The sequence below is a fragment of the Sebastes fasciatus genome, chromosome 9 (genome assembly GCF_043250625.1).
Source record: "Sebastes fasciatus isolate fSebFas1 chromosome 9, fSebFas1.pri, whole genome shotgun sequence".
In the NCBI taxonomy this organism is placed as follows: domain Eukaryota; kingdom Metazoa; phylum Chordata; class Actinopteri; order Perciformes; family Sebastidae; genus Sebastes; species Sebastes fasciatus.
The window spans coordinates 34,517,448-34,538,854 of NC_133803.1; the positions used below are offsets into that span (position 1 = coordinate 34,517,448).

The window sequence follows — 21,407 nt, forward strand, 5'->3', positions numbered from 1 at the left end:
CTGCGTTTGAGGTCCAGCGTGCGGAAAGATTTTGTTTATTTCACAGTCACACGGATTTAATTTTTGGCAAAAAAAAATGACTATCGTAACGTATCGCTCTAGAATCGCATCGCATCGCATCGCATCATATTGCATCGCATCGCATCGCATCGCATCGCATCGCTCTAGATGAGCCAAATATCATCCTTGAATCGTATCGGGACCATGGAAAGTGATACGTATCGTATAGTTGTAAAAACGTATCGTTACACCCCTAGTGTAGACGTTGATATTGTTCTGTTTGCATCCAAATAATTTAAGGAGGATGAAGCAGCAGCCATGTTCTTTAAGAACTAAATCATGCAGGACATGACAAAAGGAAATAAAAGGAAAGTTTGAAATTATTATTATTATTCCCCAAAATGTTTGTTGTAAACATTTGTTTACTTCTTAGTTCACCTTTAACCAACTGTACTTATGGTAATTGCGCACACAAGCATTAATGCAACTGACAATAGAAATGAACAGACAGTATTAAATGGCTCCACATTGTTTTTACACTTATTATTGTTTCCTTGGCAACTAGTTTAAAGTCGGACTGATGGTTCATGTGGTTGTAAAGCCGAGCCCCCACATCCCCCTGAGCTATATGAGTAAAATGTTTTAAACACTAAGAGTCATGATAACCAAAACTGTAAATAAACTAAGGGCGCTCGGAGAGCAGCAGACCTCCGCCAAGGTCGTTCCCATAAGTGAAAAATGTGTTTCCACCCTGTGATTCGGATACACTCGAGTTTCATGAAAAGCAGACCAGTAGTCTTTCTGTAATCCTACCGACAAACAAACCAACAAACCGAACCAACAACCTCTTAAATACAGTCGAGTAAATGCCGATTACGTGATAAACATTGCACCAAGAGAAGAACACTCTGTTCCACAAGGACCGAACCTCTGACCTTCTCGCCGCGGGGTCGACTCTCTGACCTGGCTGTCATGGGAGTTGAAACCACGGGGGCTCTCAGCGATGGTACGGACGCTCTATAACCAGCGGCTCCCGCCTGCTGCACGGCTACAAACACTAGTCAGTGTGAGATCGGTGCCGTCGCCGGGACTGACGTGTTGAATGGATGACAGGGCTGTGTGGGCCAAATAGACTGTCAGAGAGAGCTGGGAGGAGATGGATGAGAGGAGGGAGAGAGGGGCAAAGAGGGAGGAAATACCAGGAAAGAAAGATGAAGAAATGATGGAGTGCTGCTGTGTGGCTACAGGCGATACCTGACTCCCTCAGTTCCTCTGTCTCTGACTGGTCCCGTCCCTAATCAGCCCGTTCTCATTCTCAGGGCGTCGAATATCGACGCTTTGTCACGGCCGTCCGTGTTCGATACCGACGCTTTAAGGTACCCTTTAGCGTCGGTATGAGACGCACAAAGCTTTCATCCAGGAGAACGCTGTTTGTGTCCCGTCGGTCACATTACAATCAGCTGTTCGTTCATGTGCCGTGTTCACAACGTTCAGTGCCATTTTCACTTTACTACTGTATTGTGTTTTTATTTTCCTAAACCTAACTGAAGGCTGGTCCACACTAAAAGATATTTACAATCTTAACAGATGTTGAAAATGTGAGAGCCCACACATAAATACATGTTATGTTAAACTTAACAGTTTTGTTCCTGTAGTGTTCCTGTAGCACACCACACACTAACAGATTCATTCATGAACAAGTCCCGACTAAAAAAAAAACAAATCTCGCAAAATATCTTGCGCTCAAACGTGACATTAGTGTAAACAAACATGGCTGACGACGGAAAGGAAGAATTAGAGATGTTAGTTTTTACTTTGTGCTGAAAATTCACAAAGGATGGACAGATGAAGTCATGGAGACACGTTAAATAAACACGTTGCCACAAGTCAACAAGTTGGTCCTCCATCTCTGAGCTCCATCTTACTACTATTTTACGCTTCATGTTTAGCATTAGCTGCGGCCGCCATGATGACGATGGTTGTCCTTCCTTCTTCAGTCAGCTCGGTTCTCTATTGGCTATCGTTCTTTCCAATGCGACTGCGTCATCGTCTGTCCTCGGGGTTCCCCACACACAACAGGATATCCCATCTTAAATACTGATGTTTAATATTTATGATTTGAAATTGGTGCGTCCAGGATGGACTTCCTAGCTGATCGGGGGATGTAAAAAACACTCTTAACATACCTCACATCACAGGAACATCTGGAAAGATCATCTTTAGAATCATCAAAAAATCAAGGCTTTGCTGACGATTGTCAGGAGGAATCGGCGTCTTGATTCTCGTGTAGTGTGTGTCCGGCATGCATGGTTTTATTGCCTAATCCTAAGAAAGTGTTTTTGTTTACTTCACAACATTACGCTCGTGTTTACTGCGACCAAAAAGTGACGCCGAGGGGTCTGACGAAGCATCAGTATGTGACGAGCTGTGATGAGTATTACAAGCTCTGCTCAGTATCTAGAGCTGTTTTGCGACCAGCGCTGGTGTAACACCTGAGAAATGAGAGGCAACTTGACAAGTTACTTGGTTAAGTCTAGGCAACTAAAACTACCTGGTAAAGGTTAGGGAAGGTCACCTGCGTGGATTAATGAAACCAACATTGAATGCAGTTTACACCCTGTTTGGTACCAACAGTCTCCTCCTCAACCTCCTCAACCTCTAATAAGAGAGAACAGAAATCACTCATCTTGGTTGTCATCAGGCGAGTGCAGTCTGATCTCCAGACGTGCATTTGTCTTACATGCAGACTAGCAGCAGAGATTCTGTGATTGCATGTGAAATGTAAAGTATGTACAGTATTCACTCTGCTGTCTCTGTCCAGTTAGGGTTTTCAGAAGCCTTTTTATCTCCAACCAAACTCTCTCTGAGGACATTTATACGTGATTTTTTCAGAAATTGGCAGTAGCCTTTAGTTGGCAACTATAAGCAACGCAAGTCAGCAGAGAAATGACATCATTCCTATTTTAAAACTGCATTCAAGTCTATAAAAATCCTCCTGAACACCCCGGCTCTTATTCTTCCTGGAAATCAACGCAGTCTGTTTTACTGTATATCTGAGCTGCAGGTTGGAGGTTTTATTTGTTATTCAGGTGTGTCTTCTTTGTAGCTGTTGTGTGTTGTTCAGTTTGCCTTTTTGTCTTCATCATTTGTCCATTTTACCTCTTGCCATGCTGTTTATAAGTAATATTTATGTCTAGATTAACTTGCCTGGTTAATACTTGATAAATAAAATCATTAACAATCCTAAAATCTCACAATACAACAGCTTTATCCATTGTCTCAAAACACAAGGATTATAGCGCATTTGGTTATAAAGGCTCTCCTCGATAAACAATTTAAAACTTCTCAATAGATATCAGTAGTATTTGATAGACAGATTCCATTTCAAGAGGTAGAAAACCCATTTGGGTATCCAAAGGTAAAGTTCATAGGTAATCCTATGTGCTTTGTGTTATTTATATCTGCTTTGGCTCAGTTGTATTCAAGGAGTTGCTGAATGAATTCATCTCTGTGCAAGGCATCATTTCTATAATGCTGTTATCCACTGTCTGATCTAGAAAACATTTTAGGAGAGGATAAAAATGTAGATGTTTCCTTTGGTTCATCACAGTTTACTCAGGCATAGTAACAGTCACAATGTTACTGACACGGGGGATGCATTCTCTGAGGTTTTACCTCTCCATAGAGACCAAGATCATGCAGATAGACCTGCTAGTCGTGGAGCTATTACAGATTTAGTTTGGGTCTGTCTGTCAAGGCGAACCACACACCTTCCAGCACCCTACAGGGCTGTAGAGGTTAAAGACTAACAACCTGACAATAATTACCACAAAACCCTGAGTACTGTACCATGTTACTACACAACACAACACAACACAACACAACACAACACAACCCAGAATATGTGTTGGGTAGTGTTTGTATCTGTCTGTCTGCAGATAATCTCACATACTACTGGACCCATCAGCCTAATAGTTTCTCTGCTCATTTAATACGGTATGTTCAAAGACGTCTCATGGTTAAGGTTATTTTATTGACTGTTTTATACCATCATTGACTGCTGACTCCTCGCTCCTCTTAACCGGCAGGTAGGGGCCGCAAGTCAACAACTGCTTCAGCAGCAGAAGGCATTACAATCTGCTACAACCAGCCTTACCTAGTCTGTTGCGGGACACATTCTGGCTTACGTTGTGGCTCAAAAACTGACATCCACAGAAAAGTTTGGTCTCATTTTGAACTGGATGATCTGTGTATTAATACCCTTACCTGATATGTTATGATGCACTAAAGTTAGGCACCATATGAGATGAATAAATCCATGTTTTTGTTATCTTTGCCGCCATCTTGACTGTGAGATTCAACTCTTCTTTGTTTGGGGAGACGGAGACACACCTGAAGGACATCTGCACTCTACGGAGTGGACTTTTCTAGTTTGATAGCTGCAGAGAAAACACAGTATCCGTGGTCGACCATGGCATATATGAATCCATACACTATGTCTTTATCCTTTAGTCGTTGATGTTCAGGTGTTTGGGGTCGTAGTTGGTCATGTTTGCATTCACACTACTATACGGCTTTTTGCTAGTTGACAACCGGTCCTCATTCAAAGGCGTATAAATAGCACGACAATACAAGGACAACAACTGCTTCAGTAGCAAAAGGCTAAAACCAGCCGTACCTAGTCTGTTGCGGTCCACATTTTGGCCTTCGTCGAAGCTCAAAAACTGACATCTATAGAAGAGTTTGGTCTCATTTTGAACTGGAGCATCTGCGTATTAATACCCTTACCTGATATGTTATGATGCACTAAAGTTAGGCACGATACGAGATTAATAAATCCATGTTTTTTGTTATCTTTGCCGCCATCTCGACTGTAACGGAGCCGGGAGGGACAACTGTGTGAGATTCAACTCTTCTTTGTTTGGGAGGGGAGAGGAAGATGCACTTGGCAGAGAATTACACTCCACTGAGAGCTCCTTTCTAGTTTGATTTTATGTTTTTTTTTAGCTCTCATTTACTGTAATTTAGATGGTGTGTTTGTCTCATGCTGTAGCTGTTCCCCTTTAGTTTCACTTCCTGCATTGCACTGCTGTCGGCTTGTTGGAGTTGACGCAAATCCTTTGAGTTCTGTTATTTCTCTCCTTCACACAATCACACACACACTACAGTACATGATGGGGTGAGAACAACCCACTGTGTGTGAGTGTGTGTGAGTGTGTGTGTGTGTGTGTGTGTGTGTGTGTGTGTGTGTGTGTGTGTGTGTGTGTGAGGGAGAGAGATAGTTCAGTCTAGCTGCCAGAGTGTGTTGTCTGTAATATCTGTCTGTGTGAGCTCTGGAACAGTTATGTAACAACAAAGCAGAATGCATCGTAGGTTCACATGAGTCACACACACACACACATACACACACACACACACATGCTCCTGTACACACAGGAAGTGAGGGATTAGATTTTACACAGCATTCATGATTTATCAGAATTAGAGGAAGTGCAGAATGACATCTCATCGCCAGGACTCGACAGTGACAACGAGTTTACTCAACTCAGTTCTATTTGTAGAGAAACACTACACCATACACAAATTATAGATATGTCGCTTTATAGGCCTGATCTCTAATAAGTAGCGCTGTCAATCAATTAAAATATTTAATCGCAATTAATTGCATGATTGTCCGTAGTTATTCGTGATTAATCTCAAATTAATTCCACATTTTATCTGTTCTAAATGAACCTTAAAGGGAGATTAGTCAAGTATTTAATCCTCTTATCAACATGGGAGTGGACAAATATGCTGCTTTATGTAAATGTATGTATATATGTATTATTGTAAATCAATTATCAACACAAAACAATGACAGATATTGATCCAGAAACCCTCACAGGTACTGCATTTAGCATAAAACAATATGCTCCAATCATAACATGGCAAACTGCAGCCCAACAGGCAACAACAGCTGTCAGTGTGTCAGTGTGCTGACTTGACTATGACTTGCCCCAAACTGCATGTGATTATCATAAAGTGGGCATGTCTGTAAAGGGGAGACTCGTGGGTACCCATAGAACCCATTTACATTCACATATCTGGCGGTCAGAGGTCAAGGGACTCCTTTGGACATGGACATGGCAGTTTTTCCTCTCCAAAATGTAGTGTAAGTTTGGAGCGTTATTTACCCTCCTTCACAACAAGCTAGTATGACATGGTTGGTACCGATGGATTCATCAGGTTTTATAATTTAATATAATGCCAGTATCTCCACACTAGCTTTAGAACTGAGCTCACTACAACCTGAAAATTGCAAGTTGCCTTAATAATTAATGCATTAAAGAAATTAGCGGAGTCAAAATGAATTTGCATTAACACATTATCACGTTAACTTTGACAGCCCTACTAATAAGACAAATGTATTAATTAGAAAATAAGAGAGAAACAACAAAATAACTTCAGCATGAATTCAGCAGAACTGCAAACCAGAGCTCTGGGTGAAAAATGGCAGATTATGAGAACATGAACAGGAAGTTGTAAAAGTTATAAATACAAGAAGAGAGCCTGAGTCTCAGTTAAACTGTCCTAAATAAAGTAATACAACAATGTGATTAATAGTAGGTTTCTAATACTAATGTAGTAAAAGTCAAAATCAAATAAATTCAGGAACACATCCGGTATCAGCAGTAGTATTTTGCGTATGTGTATTTACGTGTGTGTGTGTGTGTGTGTGTGTGTGTGTGTGTGTGTGTGTGTGTGTGTGGTTCAGGTATCGATCGGTACATTTGAACCCTGTGGCCATGCATGTTCCCCGGAAAGAGCAATGAACACACACACACACACATATTCACACACAGGGTGGCGTGGGTGGCCACTTGACTGCCTCACACACACACATGCACACACACACATGCACACACACACTGCCTGGGGCTTTATAAACAGCCGGGCTTGGAGGTTGTGACTCGAACATCAGTCTCTCTCCCTCTCCTGGTAAAACAACACAGCTTCTCTCTCTCTCTTCATTTCTTTCTCTCGTTCTCCATCAACCTGCCTGCTGTTTGTTTCCTTCCCCTGCTCCTCACATTGTCTCTCTCTCCCTCTCTCTCTCTGTAGTTACATATATAGCAGCGCTGTGTGGTCGAGACCAGTTGAAGTTGGCTTCCTGCCTGTTGAGATGTGCCAATAGGAAACACTGTGAACAGGGGTTCATGCTGATGAAATTGATCTGCTCAGGTAAGGAACAACACTTCCTCCTCCTTCTTCTTTTTCATGTTATTTTTCTGCTTTAATTAGTCTCCTGATAATAAGTGTTAGTTGTTCGCTGGATACCAAGACGGGAGTTTTCTTGAAAGACACAAAGCATGATTCTTTCATTATAATATACTGTAGGTGATGGAGAAATCATCTGGAAAACACAATTACAAGACAGAAAAATAGAAAGATGTGTATGTTTACAGTAATTTAATATCTAATATCAGATCTTTAAAATGAAAGTTGTCAGTGTAAATAAAGTGTGAGAGTGTTATAAAGAGGAGATTACCCATCTCTACTCCACATTTATACCACCTGTACTCATCATACTCTACATCATTACTTAACTTAATAACTTTTCTTACTTTAATTTCAAAGAAAGAAAAGTCTGAGTAAATGACATATTTATATATATAGTATATCATATATCATATATAGTAACTATAAATATTGGGCAGTCAGGTTCTACATCAACAAGTATATAAAAACTGCAGTTTTATTCTCTTGGTGAATCAGTCTTGTTCATGGACTGTATATAAGAAGTGGACGTAATCACCGTGACGTCACCCATTGGTCTGTGGACTGCCGTTTTGAAGCCTCGAGTTCGTCATTCTGGCCGTCGCCATGTGTTTTTTTTTTTGCAACCAGATGTGACACGAGAGGGCTTTACATTTACTGCATTGTGTTACTCACTTGCTAGCTTGTTAGCCTCTGTGGCTTCTAAACGCTGACAGTAACGTTAATATTGCCGTTGCTTAGCAGTGATGTTCTCACGACTTAACCACTTGAACGCCGGGCATATCGTGTACACGACTGCCCATGTTGTAAACAGTTTCAGTTAAAGGCCCCATAAGTATAACCGAACGTTGATTAAGACATTTTCGAGGCGACCAAAAAGGTTATAACTCCCAGACCGGACAACGCCTTGGTAGCGACCTGTCAATCACAAGGTAGCCCCGCCCTAAAGCATCCCCTGCTTTATGGTCTATCTGACTCTAAATGGGACCATAATTCACTAAATGAACATCATGCTGTATTGAAGAAGACTTGAAACTAGAGATTGAGACCATAAACTCATGTTTACAATGTTTACTGAGGGAATAAATCAAGAGAGAAGTAGGCTCATTTTCTATCAGACTTCTATACAACAAGAGGAGTCGCCCCCTGCTGGCTGTTAGAGTGAATTAAAGTTTAAAGCACTTCCATTTCGGCTTAATTTTTCAGACCCCGGAGTTGCCCACTGGTCTGGGTCATTTTGGACAGTTTTTTTAAGTCCCTGAAAATTCACAGGAAACACAAACACATGTAAGTCAAATTGTTACCTTTAAGATAAATTAAAGGGGGCTCGTCCGGGATCTGAGAGCTGATTGGTGTACAGCATGTTGTGTATTTCTTGTGTGGAGATTGTCTCCTGTGTTCCCCGTGGTGAGTATTTTGTTTGATGTCCATTGTTGCCATCGTTCAGTGTTAAACAGTTTCCTCTGCTAGATAGGTGAGCATCCAGCTAGGCTGTACCAGCTTTTCTATCAGGCACTCATTTATTATTTTGCCTTTATTATTTTTGGAGTAATCCATTTGATAAATTTATTTGCCATAGGTGGGCATCTAGCAGCATCAGTACAAAAATATTGTCATTGGCTTTTAAAATCAATCACCTTCGTCTGCCAGCTGTCATTTAGCAGTTTTAAAGGAAATCTGAAAATATAATAGTCAACAAAAACACTTGTGAACTAATGTCAGAAAGAGCTGAAGTTGTGTCTTGTGTGCTTCTACTGTACAATGTGATTTGTTGTCGTTGTTGCGGCTCGCCTTTGTTTATTTTTAGCTGGATTACAGGTTGAGCTTTTAAACTCCAGAGAACACGTTAGACATGTTTAAGCTTCCCATCTCAATAAAAGATGAATCGCTGTCTTACGCAACGACTCCTGACCACACCGGAGGAGGCAGGGAAGAGATGGACGGACGGACGGACGGAGGGAGGAACAGATGGGAGGATGCGTGACTTTTTACGGACGTGTGTTTTCCTATCACGGCTCCCGGGCTTCTTCCCTATCAGACTCTCAGCTCTTTTGACACCCTCTTTATATCTCTTTCTCTTTCTCTCCATCTCCTACCTTTTATGCCTCCCTCATTCTCTCCTCCCGACTCTCTCCCCACTTTCTCTCCCCCCTCTCTGATCTATTATTCACATCCCTCTCTGACTCTCTCTCTCCCTCCCTTGACACCTGAAATCCCTCCGTCCTCCGCTCCTGGGCATTTAGACCTCCACCAACAGTGCTTCCCCTCCGAGGGAAAAGAAATGGAGTGATGAATAAAAGAACAGAGCGAAGAGACAGATAAAAAGCTTTGGGAAGGGCAGCTCTATGGATATACAGATACAGATACAGAGAGCTTTATTTAACGGTCAAGGTATTCCTCCATGTGGTTTATTGTATAGGTTGACATTTTACACAGTCCTGTGTCATCCTTTAAAAAGGCTGCTTCCCGAGTCCATCTGCGTTAAGACCGGACCACAGTGGAAATATTCTAACACACCTGAGACAGATCAGTGGCTTCAGCTGTGTGATGCTTCTTTTAAAATATAAGTTTGCCCTTTTCAGATCATGCAGCCCGTTCTCACCCCCAACTAGTCAAATACAGATGCTTGGTCAGTGCCCTTCGGTGTCTGACACCGACGCACCGGGACACCTTTTAGCGTCTGTATGAGACGCACCGGGCTTTCAATATAAACCCACCCACCTCATTATTAGACGCTCAGAGCTACTGACGTATATAAAGTGTGAGAAGTCAGCGTAGGGAGGAGGTCGTGGTGGATAAACAAACAGACTTTCACCATACTTGCCAACCATGAAACCTTAAAAATATGGAGGATTTCAAAACCAAAGTGAACCAAATTTGAGTTTCAAAGACTTTGTTTCCTGCATTCTCGTGACTTTAAAAGAACGAAAATAACTAAATAACAAAAAGCATGTATGTCATATCTCTTGCATTAAGTTTTAATTTTTCCGTTAAATGTGTTTTTCAAAGTGATGTCCAGGTTTTAGCTGTGAAACCAGAGATGAGGTTTTTCTTCTCTGTCTTTCAGAGACATACTTTAAAGAGTATTTTTATTTTTTTTTCCATCTAAGCTCCATAACCAGGGTCTGAAATTAGCACCTGCAACCTGCCAAATGAAGGTAAATTGTTGGCATTGGCGGGTGAAATCATCAGGACACCCTGCAGCACAGACCTGATTAGTTAAATAGCGGAGCTGCTAAAGTTAACGGAGGTGCCATTGAGTTATTGTTATGAGGCGTTCAAAGTCTGCTCAGGAAAAATGACTATTGGATGAAGGTAAATTACAACGTTATCATGATGTGTTCAAATGTAATCTCATGAAAATAAATTTTAATAATATAAAATAGATTTTAGAGAGAATTATGACCTGTTTAACTTCATAACAACTTTCCAAGATTTTTTTTTAATCAAAGCAAATATTTAAATATTCATAATCATTTGAATTGTGTGTTTTTATGCAAATAACCTCTGTAGATGACAATAACAAAGTACAGTACTGAACTGTGTACACTACCCACCCTCCACGGTGTTATTCAAACTCTGTAATTTATCATGTATATAATGTTTTTTGTGTAAAATATATCGAACATTGAATGACATCAGATCTAAAATGTTATTCCTTCATTTAGCGCAGAGATTTCAAAAGTGGCAGATAAAACTTTTAAGTGACAGATGAAAAAAATACTTGTCTGTTACAGTGGCAGGAAGTGAAAAAAGTTAATTTCAGACCCTGGTGATGTCACATTAATACTTCCAGTACCTTCCCAACTACTGATTATGTTGGTGACCACCAGTACAAGGATATGATTGCAGCCCCCCCGACCTGAAGCTGAATGTTGTTGTGTTAAAAAAAATCAGTAAACTTTTCCCGGATAAACAAGGAACTTTGTCCTGACACACCTTTGGGGGCTTTAGCAGCGTGTAAAAGAGGCTGACATGTAGCACATGGCAGCTGTTTGTGCCAGAGGGTTGCTGCTGCTGCTGCTGCTGCTGCTGCTGCTGCTGTGCCCCAGAGGAGGGCACGCAGTCCCCAAACTGCCAACATAAACATCCACATCTGTCCTCATGTTTGGGAGAGGGAAAGTCACTCAGTAAACGTATTTACAGAGTAAACATCCAACTTTTTTCTCTATTTTCTTCAGATTTGTTCTTGCACGTGTTGAAATTAAGAAGGCACATTGCTACAAAAATGAGGAATAACTCTTCATAAGATATCAAACAAATCGTTGTTTGATATTGAGTATGATACTCAAATATTTAATCGCGATTAATCGGAAATTAATCGTACATGTCTTATCTGTTCAAATTGTACCTTAAAGGGAGATTTGTCAAGTATTTAATCCTCTTATCAACATGGGAGTGGACAAATATGCTGCTTTATTCAAATGAATGTATATATTTATTATTGTAAATCAATTAACAACACAAAACAATGACAGATATTGTCCAGAAACCCTCACAGGTACTGCATTTAGCATAAAACAATATGCTCAAATCATAACATGGCAAACTGCAGCCCAACAGGCAACAACAGCTGTCAGTGTGTCAGTGTGCTGACTTGACTATGACTTGCCCCAAACTGCATGTGATTATCATAAAGTGGGCATGTCTGTAAAGGGGAGACTCGTGGGTACCCAGAGAACCCATTTACATTCACTGATCTGGAGGTCAGAGGTCAAGGGAACCCTTTGAAGATGGACATGACACTTTTTTCCTCGCCAAAATTTAGCGTATGTTTGGAGCGTTATTTAACCTCCTTTGACACAAGCTAGTATGACATGGTTGGTACCGATGGATTCATCAGGTTTTATAGTTTACTATGATACCAGTATCTTCAGTCAAGCTATAACCTGAAAACCACAAGTTGCATTAATGTGTTAAAGAAATTAGTGTTGTTAAAACTAAATTGCGTTAACACGTTATTATCGCGTTAACTTTGACAGCCTTAGTCCTAACCAAACAAACTGTTATCATATAATAGTCCAATACAATAATATAGTAATGACCTTGACCAATAAAGATGTGAAATAAAACGTCACAGATAAACAAATATATTTGCGTGTCTTCCAGGAACACATTCAGTGAGCGGGGCCTGTGGCATCACTGCAGAAGATAAACAAGCTAAACACAATCTACATATTAGAGCACCGGCATGTGTGCGTGCCATCAGATGAGGGCAGATCTGAAATGGAATCTCCTTCTGTTCCCCCTCGCTGCACACATCTTCTATCCATCTATCAGAGCGCCGCGCCGCGACCGCCTCGCCTTTCCCGCCATGCACCGAGCCATCAATCATCACATTCCCATGCTTTATGGAAATGGGAGGAAAAACTTCATTTAACGGCATTTTACCTCCTATCTCATCCACCTCTCTCTCTCTCTCTTTGTCCGTCCATCCATCCGTCCGAGCGAGCTCCCGTCCAATCTACACTCACAGTGTAAGGTCGTTTATTTAAATCTATTTAAATGGATATGAGGCGCGTGCATATGCGGGGAGATTTCACGGCCCAGCAGGTCAGCAAATACCAAAGCTGTTCCACCTCACTAACCCCCCATCAGGGCCCATAGACAATTAATACTCACCACAGGTGGTCAAGTCTGCGTATGTGTGTGTCTGTGTAGCACCTATCCATCCATCTATCTATAATAAAACACCTGAAGAATCAAGGGGAGAGGGGTGATGGAGCATGGGTGAAATAAAAAAGAAAGGAGGGATGAGATGAAACGAGGAAAGCAGTGGACAGGAGCAAGGAAGAGTTTAGGAAGTGAAATGGGTGTCGGGGGACACGGCATCACTCTCGAGGGGAAGTAGGGGAGCAGAGAGGAGCAGAGAGAGAAATTGAGGGAGGTGGCTTGGAACGATTGAAAGAATAAGGAGAGGGGGAGAGTGGGAGGGAGGGGAGAGGAAGGAGAAGTGAAGGGTAAATGTCTTTGCTAATGTCTTTAGTGCCAGTATTGACTAGCTCCCTTTGACTTGAGCACACGCTGCTGCATCCTCCTCCTCAGTTCATTAACTTTGCCATTTGGAGATGGACGTATTGGCTCAGCTGTTCAATGTCACCATAAAAGGAACATTAAAGGGGAATAAATATCATGCTCGTTTTAAGGTTCATACGCTGTATTTGGGGTTTCTACTAGAACATGTTTAAATGCTTTCATGTTCAAAAAACACTCATCCTGTCTGTCTGAATATACCTGTATTCTGAAATGCTCCGTTTCACTACCTGTCTCTTTAAGACCCCTCCTGTTGCATCCAATACCGATGTTCTTGTCTGGAGATGAGGTGAGGCAGAGAGGGATCGTGTTCCCTCAGGTGGAGACTGTTGGCCAATAATAGGGGCAAAGCATGGCTAGGTCTGTTCAACATCACATACTAGTCATATGAAGGGGTGCCCGCACATTTAGTGCATTCCAACTGCATATTATGTGGATTTTGTGTACACGAGAAATGCCCGGATGTATGCCAGATTAGCAAGAATGTCTGCAGCGTTAGCTTACTGGACATACTCAACCTCTCCAAAATGCATTGCGGCTCTTCAGACTGACCAATGGCAGACTGCGAGGCAGACAATTTAAATAATTACCAGTTGGATAAAGTAATTGCGAACGATGGCGAGTGACGTTAAGGTACAGTTAAGAGGAAAAGCTGAGAGCTCAGATTTACACTGATCAGCCATAACATCCAGACCACGGACAGGTGAAGTGAATAACATTGATTATCTCGTTACAATGGCACCTGGCAGTAGGGGGGGATGGGGGGGGGGGGGATGTATTAGACAGCAAGTGAACATTTTGTTCTTGAAGTTGATGTGTTGGAAGCAGAAAAGATTATCCAATAGAAGAGCTACTGGAGCTCAAACTGCTGAAGAAGTTAATGCTGGTTCTGATAGAAAGGTGTCAGAACACACAGTGAGGAGCAGTTTGTTGCGTATATGGGGCTGCGTAGCCGCAGACCGTTCAGGGTGCCTGTGCTGACCCGTGTCCACCGACCAAAAGCTTCAGAACTGGACCACGGAGCGATGGAAGAAGGTGGCCCGGTCTGATGAATCACGTTTTCTTTTACATCATGTGGATGGCGACGAGTTGGAGGTGTTGACTCGGCCTCCAAATTCTCCAGATCTCAATCCGATGGAGCATCTGTGGGATGTTCTGGACAAACAAGTCCGATCCACGGAGGCCCCACCTCGCAACTTATACAGGACTTAAAGGATCTGCTGCTGACGGCTTGGAGCCAGATGCCACAGCAGACCTTCAGAGGTCTAGTGGAGTCCATGCCTCCACGGATCAGGAGGTGGTCATAATGTTATGGCTGATCGGTGTATATAATCTACGGTAGAAAACATTTATCACTACATAGTTCAATCATTTTAATTTGCCTTAAAATAATACTGGAAATATTAAAATGAGTGGAAGATGTAATGTTGATTTACATTTGTGATCAACAATTTTCATTCAACGGTAGCTCGGTAACATTGTGATCGATAAAGTCATGTGATGCAGAGAAGATGTATTGCTTGACTTCAGTGTGAACAGTCTGTAGGCGGTACGCAGTACGCAGGACGTACCTCTGAGTATATGATTTGGAAAGCAGCCTAGTCCTGTGTGAAAGCTTTAACCTGACTCAGAACAGGTGTGCCTGCCTCCACAGAGGAAGGGATTCTCTTCGCGCTGGTGCAGAGGTAACTCACCCAATTCAATACTGATTAAAAACATAAAATAAAGGTAATTGTATTAGTTTCAAGTCCGTGGAAACTCTAGTAAATGCCTGGACTCTAGGATATTGAGCCAAAACGTGCATGCTTTATAATGTAAAGTGCATAATAAATACATAAAATCATGGATAAAGTTTGGTATGTTCCTTTCGATGAATCAGTAATTTGATAGATGTGCAAATGAATGCATAAGAGGAAGAATAAACAGATAAATATTTAATCAGCTCTTCAATGTGATGAAGTTGGAAACGGATGGATGGACAGATTGAGAACAGAAAGTACAGATGGATGGAAGTCAAAGGGAAGAATGAGTGTAATGAGAATGCCAATTTAGTTGTGAGGATGGACACGTTGGATGTTCCCAGTCGTTCTATCTACAACATGTTCAACAACATGTGCGATCTGTAAATGTGTGTGTGTGTGTGTGTGTGTGTGTGCTGGAGCTGTTTTAACATGATTAAACATCACTTCTTCCTTCCCTCTCCACCTCTTTCATCATCTCCTCTGCCTCTCCTCCACCTCCACCTTTTTGTTATCCCCTACACAGCACTTCTGGGAGAGAGGGAGAAAAGAAAAGAAGAGAGAGGGATGAGCAAAAAGGGCAAGAGCCTCAGGGAATCACACATAGAAAGACAAAGATAGAGACGGTGTGAGAGGAGGAGGAGGGTCAGAGAGAGAGAGAGAGAGAGAGTCTTATAATTCAAAAAGGGAGATGTCCGTCTGAACCGGGCCTCTGTGATATGATGTTAGAACTATTTGGGCTTTTATTCGTCTGCCTGTTGCCGCTGAGCCACCGGCAGGCACTTACTGGATTGGATGTAATCCTCCTTCAACGACCCGACAGACCGACAGACAGAAACACTCTGATGGGTCGGCAGAAAACAGACAACAAATCAGTCTGAGGCGCCGTGCGTGGAGGATTTGAAACAGATACCATGATATATATATTTATATATATATATATAGTATGATGCGGTGAAAGAAAGAAAACAACAATATGTTTTGTTATATTTCAGAATTGTTTGCAAAGCTGCTCTAAGATGAATTTTCGCCATGATGCCACGATGTCCTATGTGAAATTGTTGTGTAGGTTTGCAGAGGTTAAAGCTGCCCAGCGGCTGCCTGTCAAACTCTCAGTGGACACCTCCGTCTCTACGTCTTTCTTCTCTGAAATGTCAAAACAATTTCACAGCTTTTATACGTCTCGTCAGGCCAGAAAGGTGCTGATGCCGTTAGAGAGATTATTGTGTAACAGGAACGGCATCAGGTGATTGTCAAAAGGTTGTTTGCTGCTCTTTCTTTTCTTTAATGCATGCAAACCACATGGCCAGTTTTATAAGTGGCGATAAGTGACCAGACGAGTAGGTCGAGGTATCCTGGATCATAAGTTTTCAATGTGTTACATGCATACTCATTATAAAGTAAACATCCGTTTTCACAGGAAACTACTTGGTTAGGTTTAGGAAAAGATCCCGGTTTGGGTTAAAATAACTATGTTTGTTACGTAGTTAAGTAGGCTATGTTGTTGACTTGTTGACTTTTGGCTTTACATGGGACACAAAAAACGGTCTGATGGGTGACAATCCCATGTTTTTGGGACCCAATCATCCGCAACGTGTCCTGTAAGCAGAGCTGAATTGCATCGCCGTGGTACTTCACTATATAGAAGAAATGTTTTCGCTGAAGAATATCAATGCTTTGAAAAGCCCATGATCCGACTCCCTTCATACTGCGGACCTGCGCCATGTCCCAAAGTGTGTTCACACTAGAAACGTGACTATATTAATATACTCAAAGCAGACATCATGCATACTAAATACAGTTAACAGTTTTTGTTGGAGTGTTGATGCACACTATTCTCCCACAATGCAATGCACAAGGGAAATGGAAGGAACAACACAAGGCAGGAAAAAGGTTGTGTCTAGAAGATAACCCGCAAACTGCGAAATCTGATCTGCAAAAACTTGCAAAAACTCTTGCGTGACTCGTTGTCCGACAACCTCGAATTAGTATCTAGTTTAGATTTAAGACAGAGCTAAAGTCTCTGTTTAAGGTCTTTTTAGAGATGCTGGCGTTTATCCCAGCATGCATTTAGGGGCAGCAGACGTAATGTCTGTGATGCTACTCGAGTTTAGGATTCGGGTTGACTGCTTTTTGCCATCTCGTCAGCTGTTTGGGGCGAGAAAACACGGAGCAACGAGGTGATTCTCAAAGGAGATGAGGGGACAAGAGAGTCCAACCACTTCAGCTGAATGAGACAGACAGACAGACAGGCAGACAGACAGACAGACAGACAGACAGACAGACAGACAGACAGACAGACAGACAGACAGACAGACAGACAGACAGACAGGGGTTCTTCTTCTTCTTCTTCTTCTTCTTCTTCTTCTTCTTCTGAGAGGGGTAGTGTGAACCGTTTCAACATTTACTCAAAGTTTATATTTTCCAGCTGTCAGGGTTTAATTGCAGACAGGTGCAGTGAAAGTGCTAACTGCGTCACAGTTTATGAACATTTAGGAGCATAAAAATAAAATGTGCTACTCAGATGAAGCAAAGAGAAATATTCTAAACCATCAGGCCAACCGTTCTCTGTGAGGTGAGAAGAGAAGAAGACTTATATGCACTAATAATAGCACATATATGCAGTTTTTCAAATGCGGGAAAACCCGTTAAAAACAGGCGATTGACTCATTTCCCTATGATGTCACGTTCAACATCACAAACACGCCGGAGAACAGGGTTAGTAAACCGTAGAAAGCAGCACGGAGGACAGTGAAAATATTACGAAGGTTACTTCAGTTTGTCTTCAAACTCTTTGTACATTAAATAGTAGCGCGACAGATAGTAGCATGTATTTTGTTTCTGATTCGGACCCATTGGTTTTCAAATCCTTTGTCTTTGATTTATTTGTTAGACGTGAATCAGTAGTTCCATATAAGTTTAGCCCAACACAACTCCATGGCTGGAAGGGCTGGATGATGAGGACGAGCTCATGTGCTTAGAATTAATAAGGAGAAAAAGAGAGAACCAAAAGAGGAGGTGGTATGTTCAGCCTCTTAATACAACCCGGCTCTGATGTCCAATCTGAGAGCTCTGCAGACCATCTCTGTGGCTCTGCAGAAGCTCTGCAGAAGCTCTGCAGAAGCTTTTCCGCAGAAGTATAAATTAGGCAAAAGAAAGCGTCGGACAAGAAACGGAAATTAACGTGTCCAATAAATACTCATGACTACTGAAGAGTCATTTGTCCCGAGAACGAATGCCGATTATAACCTTTCCCACTAAGCCAGATGTTGGTGGGTTGTTTGTCCAGTGGGAGAGGGGCTCCAGAGAGGACAGGTGTCGTGTTGTGACTCGTTGGTGAGGTGAGATGGCGACAGGAAATTACTTACACTGTCCCCAAATACATCACAGCAACACTCTCTGGTGAAATTACAGCTTATTTCCTGAATTTTAGCAGATGGCCTCGGTGGAAACGGTCAAGTGTGTACATGGACGCTACTGTACAGAGTGTGTGTGTGTGTGTGTGTGTGTGTGTGTGTCTGTGTACAGTAGATGGATCAAATCATGGTATTTTCTGCCCAGCTGAACTCTTGATGAACCAATCATAGCTGGATTTAAAGCGCTCCCTGACCGTTGTGGTTGAATCTATGAGGCTCATTCACCAATCAGCATCGACCAATCAGAGCTTGAGCTGCAGAGTTTATTGATCAATCACAGCTGGATTTACAGAGATCACTGACCAATCACAGGAGGATATTCTGCAGTCACTGCCAGGAGTTATTTTCATTTTGTTGTGTGCCACAGAGATGCCGGAGTCACACTGAGTCTGTGTGATCTATATTTACAGTTTTTAAATAGAAATACTTATTTTAAGCATAATTTATTTATACAGTTGTTTCTGTATTCATAGGACACCCAGTTAACCTTCCAGACCTTCAATGCTCCTGCATTTCCTCTGTGTGTTCAATATAGCGGTAGCTCTGAGACAGGTTTAGAGAAAACACTGGAAGTATGACGTCTCTATCTGAGATGCCTTCTAACAGCTCCGGTCTCTTTTACATGTTATAACCTGTGCTGAGCTAATTAACCTGATAACATGTACACAAGACAAAGAGACATTTTGCTTTAACAAAGTGTTACCATTATTATTTATTATTTATTTATTTTATTTATGACCCGATCTGGGTAGAATAAAAACCAATCTGGGTAGAAAAAGACCCGATCTAAGTAGAATAAAACTTGATCTGGGTAGAATAAAACTCAATCTGGGTAGAAAAAGACCCAATCTGGGTAGAATAAAACTCAATCTGGGTAGAATAACACCCAATCTGGGTAGAAAAAGACCCAATCTGGGTAGAAAAAGACCCATCTGGGTAGAATAAGACCCATCTGGGTAGAATAAGACCCAATCTGGGTAGAATAAAAACCAATCTGGGTAGAATAAGACCCGATCTGGGTAGAATAAAAACCAATCTGGGTAGAATAAAACTCGATCTGGTTAGAATAAGACCCGATCTGGGTAGAATAAGACCCATCTGGGTAGAATAAAAACCAATCTGGGTAGAATAAAACCCCATCGGGGTAGAATAAGACCCATCTGGGTAGAATAACACTCGATCTGAGTAGAATAACCCCATGTGGTAGAATAAGACCCAATCTTGGTAGAAAAATCTGTACAAAATGTAAAGCATATTGAGGCCAATTTGTGATGTGTGATACTGGGCTGAATATAAATCAAATTGACTTGACTTTTCTAGCTGTCTAGTTTCCCACAGATAAAATCACATTCAAGCAAGAATCCCATAACAAGTGGGCACTCAGATCTGAAACTAAATGTTCTATATGCGTGTTATAAAATGTGACAACAGTGCACTGAACACCTCATTCTTCTGAATCATAATTCATGAGCGGTGATGTCGTCACAATCAGCGAGTCGGCGTTAGTTTTGTGGTGATAAACAATCCAAATAATCCACCACAACAAAACAACAACAACAACAACAACACGGGCTGGTCGGAGCTGAACGAGTGATGATTAAAGGAGAGGAAGGCAGGAATGTGGGCCAGCAGGGTGTGATAATCTGTCTCTCTGCCATCTATCCCACATGGGAGAGAGACGGAGAGAGAGGAGGGAGATTAAGGGGATGTATGATGTATTCTGACCCATATTCACACTCACAGTGATGTTTTGTGACCCACATATACCACCTCATCTAAATACACATTTCAACACGGATACGTGTGAGAGAGTGTGTTTAGAATACCATAATAATAATAATGTGATCATGTTATAACCTACATAGTAGACGGAGGCCGGTATACATTGAGGTTCTGCTGTCTGAGGATGATAACAGATCACTGGATGACATTTATTTATTCTCTGAATGTGAGAGCTGTTACGTTCATTTACACCCCCGACAGCGCAGCTAAAACCAGAGGTGGATTTTAAAACATTAGAATGGAGGGAGTCAAACAACTGCCTGTCTTGTGGTAGTTTTGTGGCTTTGTTACGCTTTGTCTCTCTTTATGGTTGTTTTTCATCTCTTTGTGGTAGTTTTGTGTCTCTGTGGTTGCTTTGATACGCTTTGTCTCTCTTTGTGTCTCTTTAAGGTTGTTTTCGGTCTCTTGGTGGTAGTTTTGTGTGTCTTTGTGGTAGTTTTGTGTCTCTTTGTGGTCGTTTTGTGTCTCTGTGGTTGCTTTGTTACGCTTTGTCTCTCTTTGTGTCTCTTTATAGTTGTTTTCGGTCTCTTGGTGGTAGTTTTGTGTCGCTGTGTCGTTGTTTTGTGTCTCTTTGTGGTAGTTTTTGTCGCTTTGTGGTCAATTTTGTGTCATTTTGTGATTTTTTTGGTTTGCTTTATGGTCGTATTGTGTCTTTGTGGTTGTTTTGAGTCTGTTTGTTGTCATTTTGTGTCTCTTTTTGGTCACATGGAATCTCTATGTTGCCATTGTATGTCTCTTTGTAGTCGTTTTCTTTGTCTCTTTGGTACTTCTTTGCCTCTTTGTCGTCGTTTTGCCTTTCTTTGTCGTTGTGCGATTGACTTGAAGAAATGTTAACAGTCAGTTTTGCTCACATTTACCAACTGTGTATGTAACTGCTGTCTGTCAACATCACATACCACCCATGATTTAAATCTACTGTATGCAACTTTTTGCCGGGAGTCAGCAGAGTGTGCGGCTCTTCTCGCCCTCTCCGTTGTCACTCGGTACCGCTGCATCTGTCACTCATCCTGACGAGCTGTCAACCTTGAAACAGCATCAGGCCTGAGGTTGATGTGTGTGAGTGAAGCTTCCACAGGCCTCGCAGAAACAAACAGTAGAATTACAAGGTCTTAGGTTTACTTTACCTTAAAGGCATACCTTGGTTTCTTTAAGCTTTCCAATATTATTGTTACTCTGACTC

At 41.7% G+C, this 21,407-nt stretch overlaps 1 protein-coding gene across 2 annotated transcripts in view; it reads left to right on the forward strand.

Moving 5' to 3' along the window:
- bean1 (brain expressed, associated with NEDD4, 1) overlaps nucleotides 1-21,407 on the forward strand; it is a 55,358-nt gene that overhangs the window by 4,110 nt on the left and 29,841 nt on the right. For both annotated transcript variants that reach the window (XM_074647393.1, XM_074647392.1), the window contains exon 2: nucleotides 7,102-7,221. In XM_074647393.1, coding sequence (XP_074503494.1) covers nucleotides 7,197-7,221 — 25 coding nt within the window. In that variant the 5' untranslated portion in view covers nucleotides 7,102-7,196. The remainder of the gene's footprint in view (nucleotides 1-7,101; nucleotides 7,222-21,407) is intronic.